Source organism: Cupressus sempervirens, chromosome 2 (assembly GCF_028749045.1).
Source record: "Cupressus sempervirens isolate cs-2001-9-10 chromosome 2, ASM2874904v1, whole genome shotgun sequence".
In the NCBI taxonomy this organism is placed as follows: domain Eukaryota; kingdom Viridiplantae; phylum Streptophyta; class Pinopsida; order Cupressales; family Cupressaceae; genus Cupressus; species Cupressus sempervirens.
This window is the reverse complement of record NC_143119.1, coordinates 146,709,832-146,733,108: the sequence shown is the minus strand read 5'-3', so window position 1 is coordinate 146,733,108 and position 23,277 is coordinate 146,709,832. Positions and strand designations below refer to the sequence as shown.

The window sequence follows — 23,277 nt, the reverse complement described above, 5'->3', positions numbered from 1 at the left end:
TCCCACACGAAACATTGACAGGCCTTTAATGCCAATTTTTAATGCAGAGGAAGAGGCAACACCAAATTTACTACCGGACAATGTTATGGCAATGTATGATGAATGGGATTTGTCTCCTGATTCTATTAAACAAAATTTCCTTTGTCCAATATCAATAAAAAAAGGGAGTGAGATAGACAGCAACATGATAGGAGGCCTAGAGCACCAAACAGAGACCTAAAGCATGCTATGAACAAATTATCTCTCCCTATGTTTGATGGCAGTAGTAAGACATCTGCGAGAGCTTGGATTCACAAGCTAGACACGTACCTACTTAAACCTATGTTAGAAACAAAAGCCATCAGATTTGCTAGGATGAACTTAAAGGAAGCGGCATATGATTGGTGGCACCACGGGTTGATTACACAGGATCATGGTCTCATTACATCATATGAGACTTTCAGCTCTAAGCTGATTACTTGCTTTGATAGGAAGGATATAGAGGTCTATTACAGGGATTTGACATAGCTACAACAGGGCAGATTTCTAGATGATTTCATTGATGAGTCTCAGCGGATCTCGGTGATGCTTCCTGATATGACAAAACATCGTAAGGTAATGCTGTTCACCGAGGGTTTACATGATAGATATAGAGGTTTGGTTAAGGTACTTAAACCAAACACTTTGGATGATGCTATTAAGATCGCACATGATCTAGAGTCACCCTTGTCGGTAAAATTGTGTATCAATTGATGAGTCCCTTCGGGAAGGTTCTTTGGAAAGTATTTATACACCCTTTTGGGTCATTATAAATCATTTGTATGTAATGTCTTTGGCATATGCGAATAATACAAGGAGTTCTCCTGTTCTTATCTATTATCTGTATACGTTGATTTCTTTACCTAGTATGGCAAACATTTGGTGCCATTGCCCAATGGACCTAGTACGCAGGCAAACAAATGAAGATTGATGCCGAATCAGTTGAACAAGAATAAGAATAAGCTAAAGGAAAAGGACAAAATACGCACCGTGCAGGAAAACTTAATTTTGGCACAGCAGGCAGAACACAGACGAAGGTTTCAGCAAATTACTGACGGACATCGTAGCAGGGAAGAATTGTTGGAGACTTGATAGTAGGTGGAATTGGTGGAAGAAGCTAGGGAGGAGTTTCTGAACTTGCATACGTCAAGTGAAGAGAATCTAGATGGAAGAGGATTGACTCGCATGGCTCAAAGTGCCGAGGGAGCACGAGTGTGGAGTGAACTCTTCGTTCGAGATACACTTCCAGAACGGACAACTTTAGTTGACGAAAACCCTTCTTCACCAAATAGCACGACTAGCAGGAGTAGCGCGGGTGTGTAGAATAGCGCAGGTGTGCAGAACATTGCGGGTATACAGAATAGTGCGGGTGTACAGAACAATGCGGGTATCCAAAACAACGCGGGAGTGCAAAACAATGCAATTACACCACAAACCCCTCAACTTCAAATAGTAATGGTAGGACCAAAAGAAAAAATGCCAAAATTTGATGACGGAGCAGCCGATCCGATCCGACATTGTAAAACATGTGAAATGATTTGGAGAGCAAATGGCATAACATATACAAACGAATGGGTCCGACAGTTTTTGGCCACCCTACGGGGTGTTGCAATTGATTGGTTTGCTGATGTAGATCCCCAGAAATTAACCACTTGGGACAACCTTAAGGAGGAGTTTACTGTCGAATTTCAACTGTTGCGCGACAACAACAAAATCGTAGCGAAGATATGCAATACAAAACAAGGGAAAAATGAAACAGTTCAAGTCTATGCTAGGAAATTAAAAGACTTGATAAATAAAATGGAGAATAAGCCGACTGATGGGTTGCAGAAAAGATGGTTCATTGAAGGCCTACACCTGAAGTTGCGCAAGAAGATGAAGATCGTACCGCCATCGTCATACACTGAAGCATACAACCAGGCAATGAACTTGGAAAGTGAGCAGAAGACAAAAAAGAAGAGTAGCTCGTTTGATTTAGATGATGACACATCTTCAAAAGAAGAAAGCAGTGAGGACGAAAAGGACAGCAAGAAGGTTCACGCCCTTCAAAAAGATATGATTCGGATGATGAAAGAATTCAAGAACATGTAGAAGGAGACCAAGGGAAATGAGCTATGGTGCATCGAATGCAAGAAAGAAGGCCATAGAAAGGGATCCTGTCCAAAGGACTAGTTTTGCGAGATTTGCTAGATCATGAAACATTCCACAAAGGAATGCCCGTTCAATCTAAAAACACGAAGTCCTCAGCAAGTGTTCCTGACACAGAAGGCTTTCGCGTCAGGAGGGAGCGGGAACACCAATACAGAGGGTGCCACGTCAGGAGGATACAAAAATAATCAGTAAGGACAAAACAACAATAGCAACAATAATAATGGCAGCAGGAGTCGAATTCAATACGATGCGAATTGTCAGCCCATAGTTCAATGTAGGGCATGTAATTTGTGGGGCCACTTTGCCCAAGACTGTACAATAGCAAACACACCAAAATTATTATGTAGATGGTGCGGACCCGGCGATTATGAAGATGCCAAGTGCTCAAAGTTGAGAGTAAATTTGATCACCATCGGGACCGACGAAGAAGAGGTTCTGGCCATCACACGGAAGCAAGCGAAAGTGTACCCTGACCTGACGAAAGAAAAGAAGTGACTGGAGGAAGTGCGGGTAGAGATCCAGAAAGCAACGTAGGCAGAGAAAGCATACCTAAAGGACACTACTAGTACCTCCGCATGGAACTGCTTAGAACAGAACATTGTACGACAAATATTACAAACCAAGGTTCTTGTCAAAATAAATGATCAGCAACTTACTATGCCTCAACTTCGTACGACACTCATGAACATAGCTCCAACTACTAAGTTAACAACAAAACAAGGGAAAAAGGTGGCGCAAGTACATAAGACCCGATGTTGTTAGCCCTTTCATTTGGACGACATTCGGCAATTGTCGAAATGAGAATTCTCGGGATTGTTTTGATGTATATGATTGTGGACGGAGGATCTGGTGTCAATGTGTTACCAGAGGATACCTGGAAGAGGTTGGGACAGTCGATATTGTGGCCACCTACATTCTAGTTGTTGACTGCCGACCAACATGGAATCAAACCATTGGGAGTCCTGGCAGCACAACCAGTAATGATTGGAACACAACAATTCCTGCTAGACTTCGTCGTGATCCCACTGAAGAGGAAAGGGTACGATGCCATTCTAGGCCGAGGGTGGCTGATACAAGCCAGAATTGAGCATGATTGGACACATGGGACCTGATACAACACGAAAAATATTACTGGCAGGATTGTGGTGGCCGACAATGTATGACGACGTGCAGGAATGGGTCGTCGGGTGTGACACTTGCCAATGGGTCGGGAAGCCGCTGAAGAGAGACTTTATGCCGCTTAACCCCTCTCACACCCAGGAACTCTTTGAACGATGGGGATTGCATTTCATCGGACCCCTGAAGGTGAGCAAGACGAGAAGGTGTCGATACATTGTTGTTGCCATGGAGTACCTGACCAGGTGGGTAGTGGCACGTGCACTACTAGATAACTCGGCCGTTAACACAGCAAAATTTATTTATGAGCAAATTATTACTAGGTACGGGATTCCATTGTAGTTAACAAGTGATAGGGGTGGACATTTTGTAGACCATGTTATTCGACTGCTCACCACGAAATTCAAGATCTATCATTCATTATCGAGCCCGTCCTATTCGAGAGCAACTGGCCAAGCCAAGGCTACAAACAAAATCCTGTTATCAATTATCTACAAATCCTGCGTAGTTGAAGGTGAAGATTGGGAGGAAAAATTACCCTCCACTCTTTGGGCTTACCGCACAGCGTATAAGGTGACAATGGGGCACACACCATTTCAACTAATGTTCGGACAGGAGGCAGTGGTACCAACAGAATTCATGATACCGAGCCTGAGGATAGCACTGGAAAACAAGTTGGGCGACATTGAAAGCTTAAGGGAGCAGTTGTATAAATTGAACAAGTTGGAGGAGAAGCGATTATTGGTGCAGTGGGCGACAGAGGTAACATAGAACAGGCATAAGGCATGGCACGATAAGCACTTGAAACTGAACAAGTTTCAACCCGGACAGTGGGTATTGAAGTACGATGGCTGGAATGAGATCAAGCTAAGCAAGTTCAAAGTTAAGTGGGTCGGACCATATCAGATCCGAGAAGTAGGTGATGCTGGATGGACAGGAAGTTCCGAAAACAGTGAACAGATGTAAGTTGAAAATTTATTGCGCGCTAGCTAAGTTGCCGTCAGGGCATATTAAGGAATAGTAGTATTGAAAGAAAAAAAAAAAATATATATATATATATATATATATATATTTGAAAAAAAAAAGAGTGAAAGGGTCATCGTACGGCTTTTAAGCCCATTCACCGTACGGCTTTTTAAGCTCATTCACTGTACGGCTTTCCAAGTACATGGCAGATTTTAAAACTTGCAGGCACCATACGAAAATTGCAGGGAAGGATGTAACGTACGAATGCAACTGCCTTATGATTTGAAATTTTGTAGATTAAGTTGATGTATGGATTCACCAGTTTGATGTACGTACTTTCTAGTCTTTGCTGTACGGATTTTCAAGCTAACTGGAAGCACCATACGACAATTTGTGCTCTCCTGAAGGACACCGTACGGTGGAATTAATGTATGGATTATGAAGGTTTGATTGATATAGCTTGGTGTACGGATTTTCCCCTCTAAGTGGTGTTCGGCTTGTGAAGTTTATTTATAGTTATCGTACGGATTTTTTCACCTATGGATCGCCATACGGATTTACTAGATCACATTTGGAGCATAGATTTGGCTCTCTAGATTTAGCGTACGGACTTTGAGATAGTTGTCTTTGACATTGAATCACTGTCCATTATTGTACAAATTCACAGGATTAGACATACAATACGGATTTTACATGTCATGTTGTACGGTTTTTGCATAATGCAGGGTATGGTTTTTCATAACATAGTGTATAGATTTTTTCAGGATTTGGCATGATCTTGCATTCCAATTTTGAAGAATAAGTTGCTTGATATGGGTTTGTACGGATTTGAGGCATAAGTGTTACTTTGCTAACAGGATTTCTGTGCTGTTGTATGGTTTGTTTGAAATATTGATTAAAGGTGTCAAGTTTGAGAGATACTTGATACGTCCAACTTCTCCTGTAGCCTAGTAGCCGTACGAACCTTGCAAACAACAAAGAAAATATACATTAGTAAAACAGACTAAAATTCGTACGGAAATAGGAGTCACTTGCAACGGTTCTGAATGGCCATTAGGAAGGACAAGAAATTGTCAGGAAATAACTAACCTAATAATAGATGGAGTCTGCAAGCAAACGGAGGTGGGAAAAGCAATTGGAAGAATTTGAGAAGGGCATAAATATGTCGAGTGCAGATAATCAGAATGAAGGCACTAGTAGCAGCAAGTAGAAGCGTAAGCCGCTGACACCTACAACAATAGAAATCACACCACAAACTATAGCATTTGAAGGGTTGAGCGGAATGGACTGTAGAAAGTGGTGGCAAGAAACTCCTGACGACCATGCAGTAAAAGCAAGCATCAAAAGGGCACAGGTGGAATGGGCGATTCAGATGCTTATTTTTTGCATTCGAGACTACGAAGGTTTCCTGCACACCATGCTCGAGACTTATGGTAGAGGTTCTCGGAGGAGCACATTTGAGTACTTGGGCAGAGGCCTGGTGGTTTCATTCAAGGCAGCGGATTTCACCCGAGTGTTTGGCATACCAAGGCCGCAGGGCAAGAAGGTTCAGCCTAAGGAAATTTCTAAGGAGGTAAAACTGTTTTTGATAAGATTGGTATGTGGAGACATGACTGAAGCAGAGCAGGAAGCATTGGCTAAGACATCAAAAGGAAGGGGTTTAAAGAAGACAGACATCAGGGAGAGACCATGGCGATGCTTGATGGACTTAGTCAAGAGCAGGCTTACGGGATCATCTAGGGCATCCGATATCTCCTTTCCACAGGTATCTTTGATGAATGGTATAATGAACAGGAAAGTGTATGATTGGGCATCTATGCTGGCCGAATGTATGCACGAATTTATGACCCTCCAGCATAAGACATTTTATATGCCACATTATGCCATAGGATTGTTCCTTGATGCTATAGCGCGGATGATTCCAAAGGACGTGTTGGAGGCCAAACCTGGGCCATTGGCTCCTGGAGAACCCCCTATCATGCAATGGAGAAACTTAAACTCAGCCATTGTACAGAAGGGTCCTACAGGATAGAAGAGACCCCGAATGGATATAGGAGGTGATACAGATAGCGGGCAATAGGAAACATCTTCTGAGGAGAATAGTGTGGGGGACGAAGAAGGGGAAGAAGATGATGAAGAGGTTCAAATTGTCACAACCACCCCCTTTTTATTTCCTCGCACTACACTATCCACCACTCCTTGTTTGGTCCCAATGGGTTTGTACATGGCTCACATACCAGGGTTTGGATAGACACGGCAACTAGTAGTGATGATTGCAGCACCCTAGCAGGCACTTACAATAGTAGCACTGTGGCAACACGGGGTGAGGCCCCCTCCAGTTCGACCAGGAGTTGGGTTTGCCGTAGGGTTTGCATGAGTGGCAGCACTCGTCAGCTGAGTGCATATGCCAGCTCCTGCCCATACATTTCCTGTAGCAGCATTTGTGGCACAGCCAGCAGGAGGAGTTGCCGAAGCACAACCAGTAGGAGGAGTTATCGAAGCAAAGCCAGCAGCAGCAGTTGAGCCACCTATAGTAGAGTGTACCAGAAGGAGAGGACACTGCCATGGAGGTACTCGACCTTCTTGTACCCGAGATAGCAGAGAGTTAGAGTACGCCTGGTGTGCACTTGGATGTCGTAGGGTCTGATGCAATGGTTACGGTGGATGCCGCACTTTTAGCATCATTGAAGCGGGATAGGGAGAGTAGAGCTCAGAGGGTGAGTACTTTTCTGAGTATGCAGTTCCATCGTACTTTGGCTCCCCGGATGGCCTATGTGCAGACTCCTACGTGAGATGATATTCCGGAGGTAGACACTCAGCAGGCGCAAGTAGCAGAGCTAGTTCAGGACATTGGACCATCGCACAGTACTGTTGAGTGTACGACGAACACCTTGGAGATGGCTATGGGTGTGCAGCAAGAACACCCACTAGAACGGGGAACAGGAATGAGAGGCATTTCTTGTTGATTTCGCAGCTCTGGCATCTCGGGCTCGTCAGGTGTTGGATTTGACAGAGACTTAGGCATTGGACTCAATCATGAAGGAGCTGGAGGGAGTCATCTCGTTTATGCGAGTGGGTTGCCTAGTTGCCTTCACGGTCTGTTTTGAGGAGTGAGGATGGCCGGATGTGGAGACTGATGAGATGCATCAGGATTGGGCCACCACGATAGATTTTGGTATGGAGAGCCGTGTGGAGGCTCTAATTCATGAGATAGTGAAGTTACACAGGGAGGCGTACTACACTCTTCGAAAGAGTCAGGCGGATCAGGTAGCAGCTAAGAGAGCTTAGGAGGAGTCAGCTGCCAAGTTAGCTTCAAAGAGGGCAGCCTGGGAATCTGAGAGGGAAGCCTTGTTAGTCTAACAAAGTCAGTTGGTAGTAGAGGAGCAGTTGGCAACAGAGAAGAGTCAGTTGGTAGTAGTGAAGGAGCAGTTGGCAGCATAGAAGGAGAAAGAGCTGGGAGAAGTTGGAGAGATGATGCAGTTAGCTCTGGAGCTTCAGATGGAAGCGGAGGCCAAGTTGAAAGTTAGGAAAGAACAAGTCTACAAGCTGCGGGCGGAGTTGAACCAGTTGAGAGCACGGACTACTACGCTAGGGACTCATCCTGCTGTTTAGTATTAACATATTGATGTACTTGGGTTATTTGTTATTTGAGTTTTTTTGTATTGTCATCTGGAGACGACTTTTCTTTTTTGGGGGGGACGATGTCGGCGGTAAAATTGTGTATTAGCTGACGGGTCCCTTCGGGAAGGTTCTTTTTAGGTAGCCGACGGGCCCTTCGGGAATTGTCATGTAGCCGACGGACCCCTTCAGGAAGGTTCTTCAAGAAGTATTTATACACACTTTTGGGTCATTGTAAATCATTTGTATGTAATGTCTTTGGCATATGCAAATAATACAAGGAGTTTTGCTGTTCTTATCTATTATCTGTATGTGTTGATTTCTTTACCCAGTACGGCAAACAACCCTCTTCGATATTACAACCTCTTAAGAAAACGTACAAGGGGACCATTTCCTTCCAAAAGGACAAAAATCAGCATAAGGCTACACCTCCCAGTATGGACTTTGAGACACAAAATGAACTCAGGAGGAAGAAGCTATGCTTCACTTGTAGAGAGCCATGGACACCATATCATAGATGCCTTGGCAAAGGCAAGATACATTATGTAGAGGTGCTTTCAGAGGAGGATTAGGAGCAAGAGGGCAACGATGCTGATGGCAGTGAGGAGGAGGAGGATCAACCACCTAGAGGGAGGAAGAAGGAAGGTACCTAGGGGCAGCCTCCTATCATAGCCTCACTTTCTAGTGATCCCATGGGACACCTCTTTCGTTTGAAAGGAATTGTTAGAGGACAGTGTATTATATGTCTCTTGGATATAGGTGCCTCGCATAACTTCATAAGCTCACGATGGGTTACCAAGAGGAGGTTATAGATTGATGAGATACCTGAATTTGAGGTTAGGGTGGCAGGAGGTGAGAGATTGAGATGCGTAGGAAGGTGTCAGGACTTTCGATTCATTTTGATGATTTCCTTCTTGAGGCAGATTTCTATGTGGTGGATTTAGATTGACTAGATGCCATGTTGGGGAGATAGTGGTTACAAACCATAGGCAGATATAAGGTTGATCATGAGAATATGCAGTTAGAGTTCTTACAGGATGGCCAACAGGTGATCATCAAGGCTATGCCAGAAGGGGAGCCCAGGTTGACAACAACTCACAAGATGAAAGCCATTTTGAGGCATGATGATATCGAATGGGCGACACAGTGTTTCATCTCTTCTAAGGAAACACAAGATACAAGACAACAGTATCATTGTGACATCCAAACGGTGCTTGACAAACATAGGAGGGTATTTGGGGATTTACCCCCAAGTATTCCACCAGATAGAGGGTTTGAGCATATCATTGAGCTAGAGGAGGCCACCAAACCTGTCACTACCGCTCCTTATCGTCAGCCCAGGCATTACAAGGAAGAGAGAGAAGACGATTAAGGAACTGCTAGACATGGAACATATCAGGCCCAACTCCAGCCCTTTTGCCTCTTTAGTGGTATTGGTTAAAAAGGATGGCACTCTTCGGATGTGTATTGATTACCGTGCCTTTAATAAGAGGACCATTAAAAACAGGTATCTGATTCCCTGCATTGATGATTTATTGGATGAGCTTTATGGAGTTGTTTATTTCTCGAAGATAGATCTATCTTCGATTGGGATACCATCAAATACGAGTCCGAGAGGAGGATGTGCATAAGACAGCTTTCAAATGCCACTACAGACACTATGAGTTTTTGGTGATGCCATTTGGGCTCACTAATGCACCAGCTACTTTTCAGTCATGCATGAACCACATCTTCAAAAAGTAGCTACGAAAGAGTGTGTTGGTACTCTTTGATGACATCTTGATCTTTAGCAGGACTTGGGAGGAACATTTGCAGCACCTAGATGAGATCCTTAGCCTCATGGAAGAACACTCTTTATTTGCAAAGGAGTCTAAGTGTGAATTTGGACTAACTGAGATTCTTTATCTTGGTCACATGATTGGTGCAGAGGGAGTTAAGGTACATCAGGAAAAGATATAGGCAATCCTTGATTGGCCACCACCGAGGGATGTATTTGAAGTGCGGGGCTTCCTTGGCCTTTGCTCTTATTACAGGCGATTCGCTAAAGGTTTTTCCCAGGTAGCAGCCCCCCTTACCGATCTGACACGGAAGGGGCATCTAGATGGATAAAGGATTCAAAAGCAGTCTTTGATAGATTGAAATAGGTGATGAGCACGTGTTTGGTTTTGACACTTCTTGATTTTTCTAGACCCTTTGTTTTGGAGTGTGATGCTTCAGAGAGCGGAATCAGGGCGGTTTTGATGGAGGACCGACATTCCATAGCTTTTAAGAGCAGGAAAATTAGGGGCAACGAACTATTATATTCTACTTATGATAAGGAGATGTTTGCCATAATGCACGCTTTAGCCAAGTTTAGACAATACTTTGTAAGAAGTAAGTTCATAGTAAAGACTGATCATAACAACCTGCATAACTTTCTAGAACAAAAGGAGTTGAATGAAAGACAACAAAAATGGGTCAGCAAGGTTTAAGCATATGAGTTTGACATTGAATATGTCAAGGGTAAAAATAATATAGTTGCTGACGCACTTTCAAGGAGACCCCCAGTGATGGAGTGTAATGCCATTTCCGAGATTTCAGCAAATTGGAGGTCCCAACTGTTAGTTGAGTATTCTAAAAATACTCATGCTTGTTAGATTATGGATGGTCTACTTTAGGATGATCAGTACAAGGTAATGAATGATATTATATATTATAAGGATAGAATCTACCTAGTACCAGAATCTAAACTTAAAATGAATATTATGCACACTATACATGTTGCACCTTTAGTAGGTCACCCAAGTTTTTTCAAAACCTACAGGCAGATTAGAGAGAGATTCTTATGGAAGGGGCTTAAAGACAATGTATTGTAGCATGTTAGAGAGTACTAGACTTGTCAGCAGAACAAGTTAGAATAGGGCTTCCTAGCAGGTTTTCTTCAGCCTCTTCCTATTCTAGCTCAGAGGTGGGAGAGTATTTCCATGGATTTTATTATAGGATTGTCGAGGGTCCAGGGCAGGGACTGCATTTTTGTGGTGGTAGATAGATTGACTAAGTTCGCACACTTTGCTATTGCTACGGCTGGTCAGCCTCTTAGGTGGCAGAGTTGTTCTTTCGAGAGGTTTTTTGTCATCATGGATTACCCAGGACTATCGTGAGTGATTGAGATAGCAAGTTTTGTAGCACCTCTTGGTAGGAGGTTTTTAGATTGGCAGGTACCGAGTTGACACCCAGTACTAGCTATCACCCGCAGATGGATGGTCAAACCGAGACAGTGAATAAATGGGTGGAAGGGTATTTTGAGGAACTACATTGCAGGTCAACAAAGAGCTTGGGCTAAATGGTTGTATTTGGGGGAGTATTGCTATAACTCCACATATTATATGTCCATTCGGATGACTCCTTTCCGCGCTCTTTATGGCTATGAACCCCTCTCTTTCATTGATTTGGCCTTACAGGATGGCAGGGCTTCATTAACCAAAGATTGGGTTTTGGATCAACATGATATTCTCAGATCTCTTAGGGATAATATTCAGCAGGCGTCGAACCAACATAATTTATATGCTGATTGACATCGTATTGAGCAGAGCTTCAAGATAGGTGACATGGTTTATCTTCGTCCCCAGCCATATAGATAGAGCTCCCTGAAGAAAAGTGGGTCAGAAAAGCTTAAGCCTAGATTTTACGGACCTTATTGCATCACCAAGAGGGTTTGTGAGGTTGCTTACGAGTTGGATTTACCTGGTGACAGTTGAATCCACAACCTGTTTCACGTCTCATGCCTCAAGAAGCAATTGGTCGGTAGGTTGTACCGTCAAAGGGCTTGCCTCCACTTGACGAGGAGGGTAGACTTGTTTTGGAGCCGGTAGAGGTGATTGAGACCAGGGAAAAGAAGCTGTGAAATAGATCTGTCAGAGAATATCTAGTCCGTTGGAAGGATTTTCCGTATGAAGATGCCACTTGGGAAGGTGAGTCTATTTTATAGCATCTAGCATTGAGATTGCTTGAGGGCAGGCAATCTTGAGAAGGGAGGACTGTCATGTCCCCTCTTTCGCGCTGGTTATTTTGGGGCCTAGTTAGTCTATCTCCACATCCGGATAGATTAACGGCATTACCAGTAAGGATGTCTGCCAGTCACAAGGGAAGATTTGTCTTAAGTTCGTCATTTAATGTATTAAAGTACTTTAATAAAGTTACTTTATGTTTTAAAAGTCATTCACTTTATAAAGTGACTTAAGTGACTAGAAGACGAAATTGGTGTTTTATCCCACATCTCTTATTCCAACACTTTTCCCTCACTTCGAGGTTATAAATACGAGACTCCGTCTTGGGAAAGAACACAACGAATATATGATACTTCTACAAACTCCTAGTGGTTGCTTAAATGTGACTGAATTTTTCCTAAGGACGAAACCCCTAAGGAAAAAAGTGAGGCTAGATGCAAACCTAGTACTCATGGTTTTTTTTCAGAGATAAAGGAATGAATTGTTGCACATCTTTTCAGTCTGTTGGACTCCATGGCAAGTAACAACTTCTGATATTACAAGGTACGGGCACATTCAGAGGACTTGACAGGACTGATTATTAACGATATATTGGAAATTTCAGTTTGACAGAGTTGGTGGAATAACTCCATACCAGTCGGACAGGGCAGAGATATTACAGGAGTACGTTGTAGGGACAACGTGACTGCCAATCATTTAAGGTGGAGTATTGACTCGCGGGTTTGCACAGTGTGAGGTGGCTGACTTCTCCATTTGCAAGTTACGGCAGTTGCAGGACTGCAGACACAATGAAATCTGGGAGATACAATGCAGAGTCACGTATTGTGGGCCTAAGGCAGGAAGCGCCATGGTAGACAGCAACTGGATTGAACGTTTGGAGGGGCAGTTTGGACGTGTTCTCAGTGCCTAACCAGAACTCCATACCGGTTCACATCAGATATCACGGGTCTGTTATTATTCCATTCCTCCGCATTTTGGTTTGCACATTTTTCATCTGTGTAAGAAACTGGAAATACTGTTACCAGTATAGAATCATTGACTAAATATCATGAATGAAATAAGTTAGCGCCATTTCATGTGTTCAAATCTGAATCTCTATTTACTGGAATTTGCAGTGTCTTGGTTGATATATCCATTTTATAACATTAAATTCGATGGGACATTATAGTATTGATACAGTATTAACAATTGTTTAAGGGATTGGTTTGTATGACAACCATTTGACAAAATTTCTGCCAATCATATTATACATTATCTGATTATTTCAAGTAGAGAACATTACAGGCACTAAAAGAAATGGTATGAAAATTCCTGGGTCTCTATGGGCCTTGGGTATTGTAGTATTAGTGCCTCTCATTTCGTTAGACTCTTATTGGTAATCTACCTTAGCCAAAGAATGAGAGAAAACATTACTAAAAGGAAAAATATCTGTTGTCTCTTTATCACGCATTAACCTCTCTAGTCCTCAAATACACTTTTGGGGCATCACTTCCTCTAGTATGAGAGGTAATCCTATTGAAAGTTGTGTTCAATGTACTATAGAGGCGTTTAAAAGTTAAAAACCAAATATTTGTTGTTACCTATATCGAATTTCCTACAATCTTTTAATACTTGTACAACAAAATAAACTCTTACAGTGTTACACAATTGCCAACTATTAGGTTTATTTTGTTAGTTAAGTACTCTCTAATCCTTACTCTAAATCTGTGAAATGTTTGAAGTGTAATGTCCTTTGGGTTTTGTTCTAGGGTTTCAAGTTGAATAAAATCATAACAAATAATGTCCTATATAGTATATACCATTGTCAAAACCCTTGTATATAATGACAGAAATTGCAGACCTAGGAAGAAACGTTCAGTTTTATGGCAATATTGTTTATCAAGTGCACCCTGAATATAACTTTAATACTTGGATAGTTAACAGCAATCAATATTCTGCTTGTTAGTTCTCACACAAAATAATGTTGCAACACAGTCCCGCCGACAGCAATTAAGTTACATTGAATATGGCCAATTATCACTCAGAAGATTGGGTTGCTGCCCAGATCTGGCGTGTCTCTACTCTGAATTGCCAATCTGAGTGGAAATAGATAGGATTGTGGATCAAGTAGGTTCTATTGCCTGGCTTCTGATGGAGTTGCTAAACCTTGACTGATAATGGAGCAAATTAGTGCCTGAACCAGGTTTTGAGGCGTGACAACACACAAGCACTAGGTGGTTCAAGGTTGCTCTGGGGTTTGGGGAGTTGTATTGGTGTGGAGGGGCCTTGGTCCCATGAAAGGGGGCCAACAGATTTTACTCAGTGGTCAGTAAGTACTGCTGAGATAATTTGTGTGCTTTTATGCATGGTAATAATTGCATGTAATTTTGAGTTTTATGTATTATCTATTGCAGAAAAACCTTGGAAGCATTACAGAACATTACACCAAGATAAAACTGATTAAAAAAATTTCAACCGTGTGACCAATCTAAAACATATTTTATAATGTTTTCCCTCTTTCTTAATTTCGTTGCTCTGAATTTATGTTCTACTATCATTTAAAGACCTTTGAAGTCCACTTATGTGCTGCAGGGTGGCTTGGTGAATTTTCACTAGGCATTTTAGTTCAATGCTTGTTTCTTTCATCTAATTTTTTCAAGGATTGGGGGAATGCTAACTATTCTAATCTTTTCTGCAAGTTGTCTATTTTATTTTCTTGCCTTCCTGTGATCTCAATCTAATGATTTTCAGTTGAGTTCAATATAGCCATTTCGGTCTTTAAATAAACTAGTAATGATAATCATTGTTAATATTTGTGATGAATTATTGAAGGCCGGATTGTATTATTTGCCTTACACATGGTCTTAATTTTTGTACCTGCTTGTGTTTCAGTCAGGAGTTAGTGTTCTTAAGTATGGAGAATTGGACAAATGCAAGTTTTATTTAGGTTTTGACTCTTTCAGTGATATACTTTTCAATATTTCTATTATGATTTTATAGTGAAAACTGAAAAGCTTTTGTGCAGTTGAGTGGCATGTACTTGATTGTGACACTAGGACATATTGTAAAGAATCTTGTGAAAGGGATGATCGCACCTTTTTCATTGTTCAATGCTCTTTGTGAGTGTAATCATTTGAAAGAGGTTTACTGAATTTTGGCAGCTAGTACTCGTGTACATGAGTTTTTTAAATCTGGTCATTTCAGAAAGGGGATCCAACCAATTCCGGGTGCATACCAAACACTCATTCAACTGGCACCATTGTGTCGTTTCTCAGTTGTAACGTAAGTAATTGAATAATATCTTGAATATTTGATTATTGAATCAAGGCCAAGTATTGAATGATTTATCTACAGGTCACGACAAAATATAATCAGAGAAGATACAATTGAATGGATTGAGAGGCATTATCCAGGCTTGTTCAGAGAAATTCATTTTGGAAATCACTTTGCCATTGATGGAGTAGCAAGGTCAAAATCAGAAATTTGCAAGTGAGTTTAAAGTATCCTTATATTTCAACAAATGCCTTTGTCTGTGGATTTTATGCCCTGGTATTATTACTGGCAAAGATTGAATGTTTTTCAATTATTTTATAAAATAAAAATGTTTTTTTGTGTAAACTTTAGTTATTCTCAACTGCTTAGTCATATGGCCTATTAGAAATTCTTTAACTTGAAGTATACTAGCATTGTGTTTAATTGTGTCGAAGTATCATCTTTTCACCAATGCCTGCTTTGTGTTAAAATCTTCAAACTGGCTATTGCTTGTAGTTTAAGTCCTAAATCTCTCTCTGACTTTTCATATCTAAAAAAATATATGTTATTTTGTTTTAATGTAACAAATATCTTCAATCAATTATTACTTTTGTGTTTATGATTAAGATCTGTTTTTCCATCTGTAACGTCTTGTAGGTGAGATAAAAGATCTACTCTTTTTTTTCATTTCTTCCATAATCATTTTTTCTATGTATCTGAGGCAAGGTCAGTTTCAGGGGACATTCGATGATCGAAACCAACTAAAAAAAAAATTGATCTTGTGTTGATTTTCTGAAAGGTATCCATGTGAATGCTTTTAGCTCAGATTTTATGGTAGTGGAAAACTTGCTGTTGATGTTCCAAAGCTACTAGTCACAGAAATACCATCTGAGATGTGTGAAATGTTTTGTTTGGGAACTGAATTATTATTGGAAAATGTGCTTGGTGTAGAGAGTTTACATATTTTGGCAAAAACTTGTATGTATTAGAGGTATTCTATGTGGAGAATGTTTACCGTACTGGGTAAGGAAATCGAAGCACATACAATAGATATGAATAGCAAAACTTCTTATTTTATTTGCATATGCTAGAACATTACATTATGCTTCAATGATGATTTACAATAATCCCGAAGGGTGTATAAATACTTTCCGAAGAACCTTCCCGAAGGAGTCCGTCGGCCACATACATGTCGCTACAATAATATCTTCCTGAAGGGACCCGTCGGCTACATAACAACAATCTTTCCGAAGGGACCCGTCGGCCACATAACAAGAACCTTTCCGAAGGGACCCGTCGGCTGATACACAATTTCTACCGACGACATCATCCCTCCAAAAAGAAAAGTCGTCTCTTGACGACTATAGAACAAAACTCAAACAACTAACTACAACAAGATAGATCTGCCACATCACTTTCACATTCGTTCTGTGCCTGCACCAAACTGGTTTCCAAAACACACTGTCTCCTTAGTCAAGCTGACCTTGATAGCCACTTGTGCTGCTTTCTTTGCTTCCAATTGTGGGTCCACTGAGCCAAGTGTCGCTGCATTGCCTTCAACTGGATGATCAATTCCTCCCGAGCTCTCCGTGCATCCACCAAGACAGTTTCACGTCCAACACCTACTCCAAGTGCCTCTGGTACACAAACACTCCATGCCTGCAGCAGCTCCTAGTCTCATCAACTGGTCACATTTCACGATTGGTATCCGCAACGACTGGAGGTCAAGGGGCAGCGCCCCTCACCCACACAAAATTGCATGGAACACACTATTTCTATGATTTCTTCTGATCCCACACTCTTTCTGGCAATCGTTGGTTCTTCCTCTACCCTATGGCATCATCTAATACTCATTCTGAGCATTCTTGATTTGTCGACTTTTTTTTAATTTTTTAAAATTTTTTTAGCTCCTTTCCCTTTTGACTACTTTCTTCTGCCCTTCCTTTCTGATTAAATACTGCTACTAGTCGTACGGTTGCATTTAGAGATATACATTTTTGCTGCTCTTAACTGCAAGGTCTATACGGACATTTGACTTTTAGAAGAAGCCGTACGATGCTCATTTGATAAGATCGCTATACAAACGCATCAAATATCCTTCCAAAAACTTGCCGTATGGACACCTCAGATATATTGCCGTACGGACACATCAATGATGAGAATTGAAATATCTTAACCCTACTTGAAAGTTCGTACGGTGGGACACTTGACTTTTTAAATCCGTACGGTGGTGATCAGGTACCATATTGTTCAAATCTGTAAGCCAAACGCTATTCTTTAAATCCGTACGACAAATTGGGAAGGAAATCCGTACGCCAAAACTGAGATTCAATGTCTTCTTCAAAATCCGTACAACCAACTATATGAATCTATCCTTCACATCCATACGGTGTCCTTCAGGAGACCCCAATTTGCCATACGGTGCCCAACTGCATCTTCTAGATAACTTCGAAATCCGTACAGCAAAGAAATTCCTCCCTGCAAAATTCATATGGTGATTCGTAAGTCGCCAATAATATTCTCCAATATCCGTACACCATATGGTAGACTGTATGGTGCATGCTCAGGTAACTTAGAGGCCGTACGGTGCAGCTTTAAAAGCCATACAGTGACTTTCTCACACTTTTTTTCAATTTTTTTCCCTTTTTTTTTTCTCGTTTTTTTTTTTTTTTTCAAATTCAGAACAACAGACTCAATTTTCCATCCCAACTTCGCCGTTCTGCAACGACGAAGGAGTCGTTCGGAATTCATTCTGCGACGACGGAGTCTTCCTAGCATGGTACATCTTTAGCCTCGACCTGTTCACTACTTGCGGCACTTCTTGTCCATCCACAGTCCACAATTTTATTACTCCATTGTCGCCTACCTCCTGAATCTGGTACGGCCCAACCCATCTGACTTTGAATTTGCCTGGTTTAAATTCGTTCCTTCTGTCATATTCCAACACCCACTGACCTGGTTGGAACCTGTTCAGTTTCAGGTGCTTATCATGCCACGCCTTGCACTTGTTCCGCATTACCTCCATGGTCCATTGTGCCTGCAATCGTCGAGGCTTATTTAAGTTACACGATCTCTCCCTTAGGTTTTCCATATCGCCTAGTTTGTTCTCGAAGCTCCGTACCATGGACTCCATCAGTTGCCCCTTTTGGCCATCAATAATACGTCCACTCCGTACTGCTGCAACTTTTATTAAACCCTTCTGCTTTGTTTCCTGTGCGGACTGTATATGTGTCTTCCTTGCTGCTGGCACCTTTCTACTATATATGTGGTTCAATGTAATACTTTCTTCTTGCGTGGTCGTACAGTGGAATCTTTCCTCCTTTCGGGTTCGTATTGTATGTTCTTTCCTTCAGCTTCAGTCATACCCGCATTTCCTTCTTCGGTTTCTTTGTGTTGCTTCGAACATTCATTTCCTCCTTCAGCTTCTCCATGTTCTTTCAGACATTCATTTCCTCCGTCGGCTTCTCTGTGTTCCTTCGGACATTCATGTCCTCTTTCGGCTTCCCTGTGTTCCTTCGAACATCCATTTCCTTCTTCTTTCTTACCTTCAACGATCCTTAGCATATTACAACTTGGAAAGAGCTCGTAATCCTCTATTTGCTAGTGGTAAAGAGCATTTACTGAATCCAGATCGTCATCTCCTTCCAATCGTAGGACTCCCTCCTGATTGGGTTCCATACTCTGCCTCCTCTCATCCTCTTCTCTTTCGAAATCTGATGATAGAGCTTTGTCTCCAACCATCTGAGTGTGTAGATCGATGACATACTTCTGGCCTTTGCTTTCAAGTGATAAAGTATTTTTCTTCCAATCGTGTTTTGCCTTGGCTTGTAATAACCACCCTTGACCTAGAATAGCATCGTATCCTCTCCTTTTCAATGGGATCACGACAAAGTCCAACAGGAACAGTTGTGTTCCAATCGTCACTGGTTGCGCTGTGAGTACTCCCAATGGCTGGATTCCATGTTGATTGGCTGTTAACAACTGGAAGGTAGGTGGCCACAATGTCGACTGTCCCAACTTTTTTCAAGTATCCTTTGGCAACACATTGACACGGGATCCTCCGTCCACAATCGTGTCCGTTAGCACAGTCCCGAGAATGCCCATTTCAACAACCGCCGGATAGCGTCCGGATGAAAGAGCTAACAGCATCAGATCTTCTGCACTTGTGCCACTCTCCTTCTTTTTGTCCGCTGTACTTGCTCCACTTTCGTGCTCCCTTCCATGTTCTCCTAGGAGTTTAGCAGCAGGAATGATGTTTGTGAGTGCCGATCGGAGCTGGGACATAGTGAGCAACAGATCATTTATCGTGACAGGTATCTTAGCTTGCAATATTTGTCGTACAATGTTCTGTTCTGCGCCGTTCCGTACAAAAGTACCAAGCGTGTCCTTCAGGTGTGCCATTTTTACCTGCGTTGCTCTCTGGATCTCTGCCCGTGCTTCCTCCAGTCTCTTCTTTTCCTCCGTCGGATCGGGGTATAGCTTCGCCTGCTTTCGAGTGATTGCTAGAACTTCTTCCTCGTCCACTTAGCATCGTCAAGATCGCCAGGTCCACACCATCGGCATAGCAACTTCGGTGTGTTTGCCATTGTGCACTCTCAAGCGAAGTGACCCCATAGATTGCATGCGCGGCATTGAAGTATTGGCCGACCATTCACATCATACTAAATTCGACTCCTTTCGCCATTATTGTTGTTGCCGCTATTGTTGTTGTTTTGCCCTCTGCTATTATTTCTGTACCCACCTGAAGTGGCACCATCAATGTTTGCATTTCCGTTCCCTCCTGACGTGGAAGCTGCCTGTGTAAGAAACACCTGCGGAAATCCTCTGGTTTTCATGTTAAAGGGGCATTCCTTTGTCGAATGGCTCATGATCTGACAAATGTCGCAGAATTGGTTCTTTGGATAGGATCCTTTAGTATGACTGTCGGTTTTACACTCTGTGCACCATAGCTCACTACTCTTAGTCTCCTTGTTCATGTTCTTGAACTCCTTCATCATCTGAATCATGTCCTTCTGGAGGGCACGGACCTTCTTGTTGCTGCCCTCATCATCGTTGCTATCTTCTCCTGAAGATGCATCGTCATCTGAATCGGATGAACTGTTCTTCTTCTTCTTCTTTGTCTTCTGGTCACTTTCGAGGTTCATTGCCTGATTGTATGCTTTAGTATATGTCAATGGTGGTATGATCTTCATCTTTTTCCGCAGCTTTGGTTGAAGGCCTTCAATGAACCATCTTTTCTGGAGCCCATCTGCTGGCTTATTTTTCATTTTACTGATGAAGTCCTTCAACCTCCTGGCGAAGACCCATACTGTTTCATTCTTCTTCTTCTTGGTATTGAATATCTCATTGATGATCTCATTATCATCGTGCAATATTTGAAATTCTGCACAAAACTCCTCCTTAATGTTATCCCAAGTGTTTAATTTTTGCGGATCTGTGTCAGTAAACCAATCAATCGCAACACCCCATAGGGTGGCTGGAAACTGTCGGACCCATTCGTTCACATCTGTTATGCCATTCGCTCTCCAGATCGTTTCACATGTTTTACAATGTCGAATGGGATCAGCTGCTTCATCACCATCAAATTTAGGCAACTTTTCTTTTGGACCTGCCATTATCACTGTATGTTGGGGGTTTTGTTGTGTACCTGCATTGTTTTGTACTCCCGCACTGTTTTGAGCTCCCGCGCTATTTTGAACACCCGCGCTGTTCTACACACCTGCATTGTTTCCAACACCTGCGCTGTCCTGGACACCCGTGTTGTTCTGCACACCTGCGCTTTTTACGACTTCCGCATTTTTGGTGAAGAAGAGGTTTCGTCAACCGAAGCTGTTCGTTTTGAAAGTATATCTTGAACAAAGAGGTCACTCCACGCTCATGCTCCTTCAGCACTCCGAGCCGTGCGGGTCGATCTCCTTCTGTCAAGATTCTCTTCCCGTGGCGTATGCAGGTTCAGAAACTCCTCCCTTGCTTCTTTCACCAAATCAAGCCATTGTCGAGTCTCCTTCAACAATGCTTCTGCGCTCTTGTTTTCGTCAGCAATCTTTTGGAATCTTCTTCGGCGCTCTACCTGCTGTGCCAGAATTAGATTATCCTGAGCTGTACGTATTTCATCCTTGTCCTTCACCGTGTTCTTATTTTTATTTAGCTGATTCGGCATCAGATTTCATTCCAGCTTTTGTTCCAGGTCCATCGGGCAACGGCTCCAAATGTTGATCCAACTGAACTAATTTGTCTTCAAGCAGCTATTGGATGATATGACATTGGAGGTCAACATTCTTCTTTCTCTTGAGGAGGACCAAATTCTTGGCTAGTTTGAACATACTTAGATTGTTACATTAAAGGGGAGTAGGACTCGCTTGAGACATCTACATGTTTGAAAGCATACTTCAAAGCCAATCTGCCTTAATTGTTCCTCAATACTTAGCTTCTATCATAGAAAGAGCCATCGCATGTTGCTTTTTGCTAGTCCTTGTGACTGCACTAGATCCCAAACTAATAACATACCTAGATATGGATTTTTCTCATTGATGGAACCTCCCCAATCCGAGTCTGTAAAACCAATAAGTTTAGGGTCATGACTTCTGTTGCATAGAAGATCAAAATTAGAAGTGCCCTTCACATAACTTAGCACACATGTTGTTGCTACCCAATGATTTGTCTTGGGACCTGTTATGAAGCATGAAATGTAGCTCACCGCAAACTGAGATGAGGCCTACTAGCAGTAAGTTATTTGCGACTGCACACCAATTGCTTGGAATGTTGATTCTTTCACTAATAGTGAATCTGATTTGGTTGTTAGCTTAAGCCCTTTCTCCATAGGTGTGGTTGCAAGTTTGCAATCTTGCATTTGAAACTTGTCCAATAGACTGCAAGCATACTTAGATTGAGATAAGAAGCTACTACCTTCAATCTGCTCAATGTCAACGCCTAAACAATAGTCTAGAAGGTCCAAGTCTGTCATGTGAATAGATTGACACAATGAGATCAAAAGTGCTGAACTACTAGTAATAATGAGGTCATCAACATAGACAACAAGAAGATGGATATCACCACCATTTGTTTTGTGTCATGTCCCCTTTTTTAGGACAGTGGTTTTCATTGTGCCATTAGCCCGTTTTGCTTTGGTTCTGAGGGCTAACTGAGTATTTCTCTCAGACCAGTTTAGCTTTTAGCCTAGGCAATTTTATTTTCTGGCTAATCAAGGTTGTTTCAGCGGAGTTTCTGGACACTTTCTATTTTTAGTTAGTCAACAAGCTTAGTATTCTTGGCATTTCAAGGTTGCACTAGGAGTGCCTTGTCAAGTCCTTTTTAGTGAGCTATCACACATGCATATCCGAGTCCATCTGATAAGATATTTTAATGCTTGAAGATTTAATTGATTAATTAGTTAAGTGACTTTATAACTTAAGTTTACATTATTAAATGTTACTTTATCAATATGGGTACTTTATTTCCTTAGTGGGAAAAAATATTATTTTAAAAAGGAACTAAAGAAACAAAGATGGGAATATGATAGTCCACTTCAACATATTGTGGAATACTCTCACAAATCTTTTGGAATACGCTTTGATAGGAGCTTGCTCGATTAAGGTTTACAACAATATTGTTAGGTGCTAATCAGTTAAGGGATTTCCCTAGAGACCTGCTAGACTCTTATATCCTTAGGAGTAACCTTGTTAGAGGGCTTTAAACACTCTTTTGAGAATGTCACCTGGTTAGAGGATTTTACAAAAGATCTGTTAGGATCACCAATTTAAGGGTTTTTCTGCTACAATGGTTAGAGTGTAACAAATAAAGATTGATTTATAATTTGCATTACCTTTGCTAGATCAAATCCAATAAAACACTATAATACATCAAACAACCATACTTGATCCTCTTTATCGATCACACTAAACATTGTGTCTTCCTCTGTGTGATCACAACCTTCTCCAACTTAGCATTCCACACGCAACCACTTCTTTGCCACGCCACACTAACTTCCTTTTTCTTTTCTTAAGTAAAATTCCTTCAATTATAAACCCTAAACCTAAATCCAATGATCCAAATTTAGCTTGATGAATCTAATCATTCATTCTTTTTTTTCTCCTAACCGTGTGGCTTGCAATTGATCTTCACCTTGAAAATTGTTCCAACTCCATAAGTCATTTTGACCTTGTAGAAACTTCTTAAAGAGTCGTCCTTAAAT

The 23,277-nt window shown here is 41.7% G+C and overlaps 1 protein-coding gene across 4 annotated transcripts in view; it reads left to right on the top strand.

Annotated features, from left to right (window-relative positions):
- The window catches only part of LOC149571466 (uncharacterized), a 141,002-nt gene that overhangs the window by 94,147 nt on the left and 23,578 nt on the right, over window positions 1-23,277 (top strand). For all 4 annotated transcript variants that reach the window (XR_016359821.1, XR_016359820.1, XM_089812982.1 and 1 more), the window contains exons 4-5: window positions 14,996-15,116; window positions 15,189-15,323. Coding sequence is in view for 2 of the 4 variants with exons in the window: in XM_089812982.1 (XP_089669108.1) it covers window positions 14,996-15,116; window positions 15,189-15,323 (256 nt within the window). In the remaining 2 variants the exon portion in view is untranslated. The remainder of the gene's footprint in view (window positions 1-14,995; window positions 15,117-15,188; window positions 15,324-23,277) is intronic.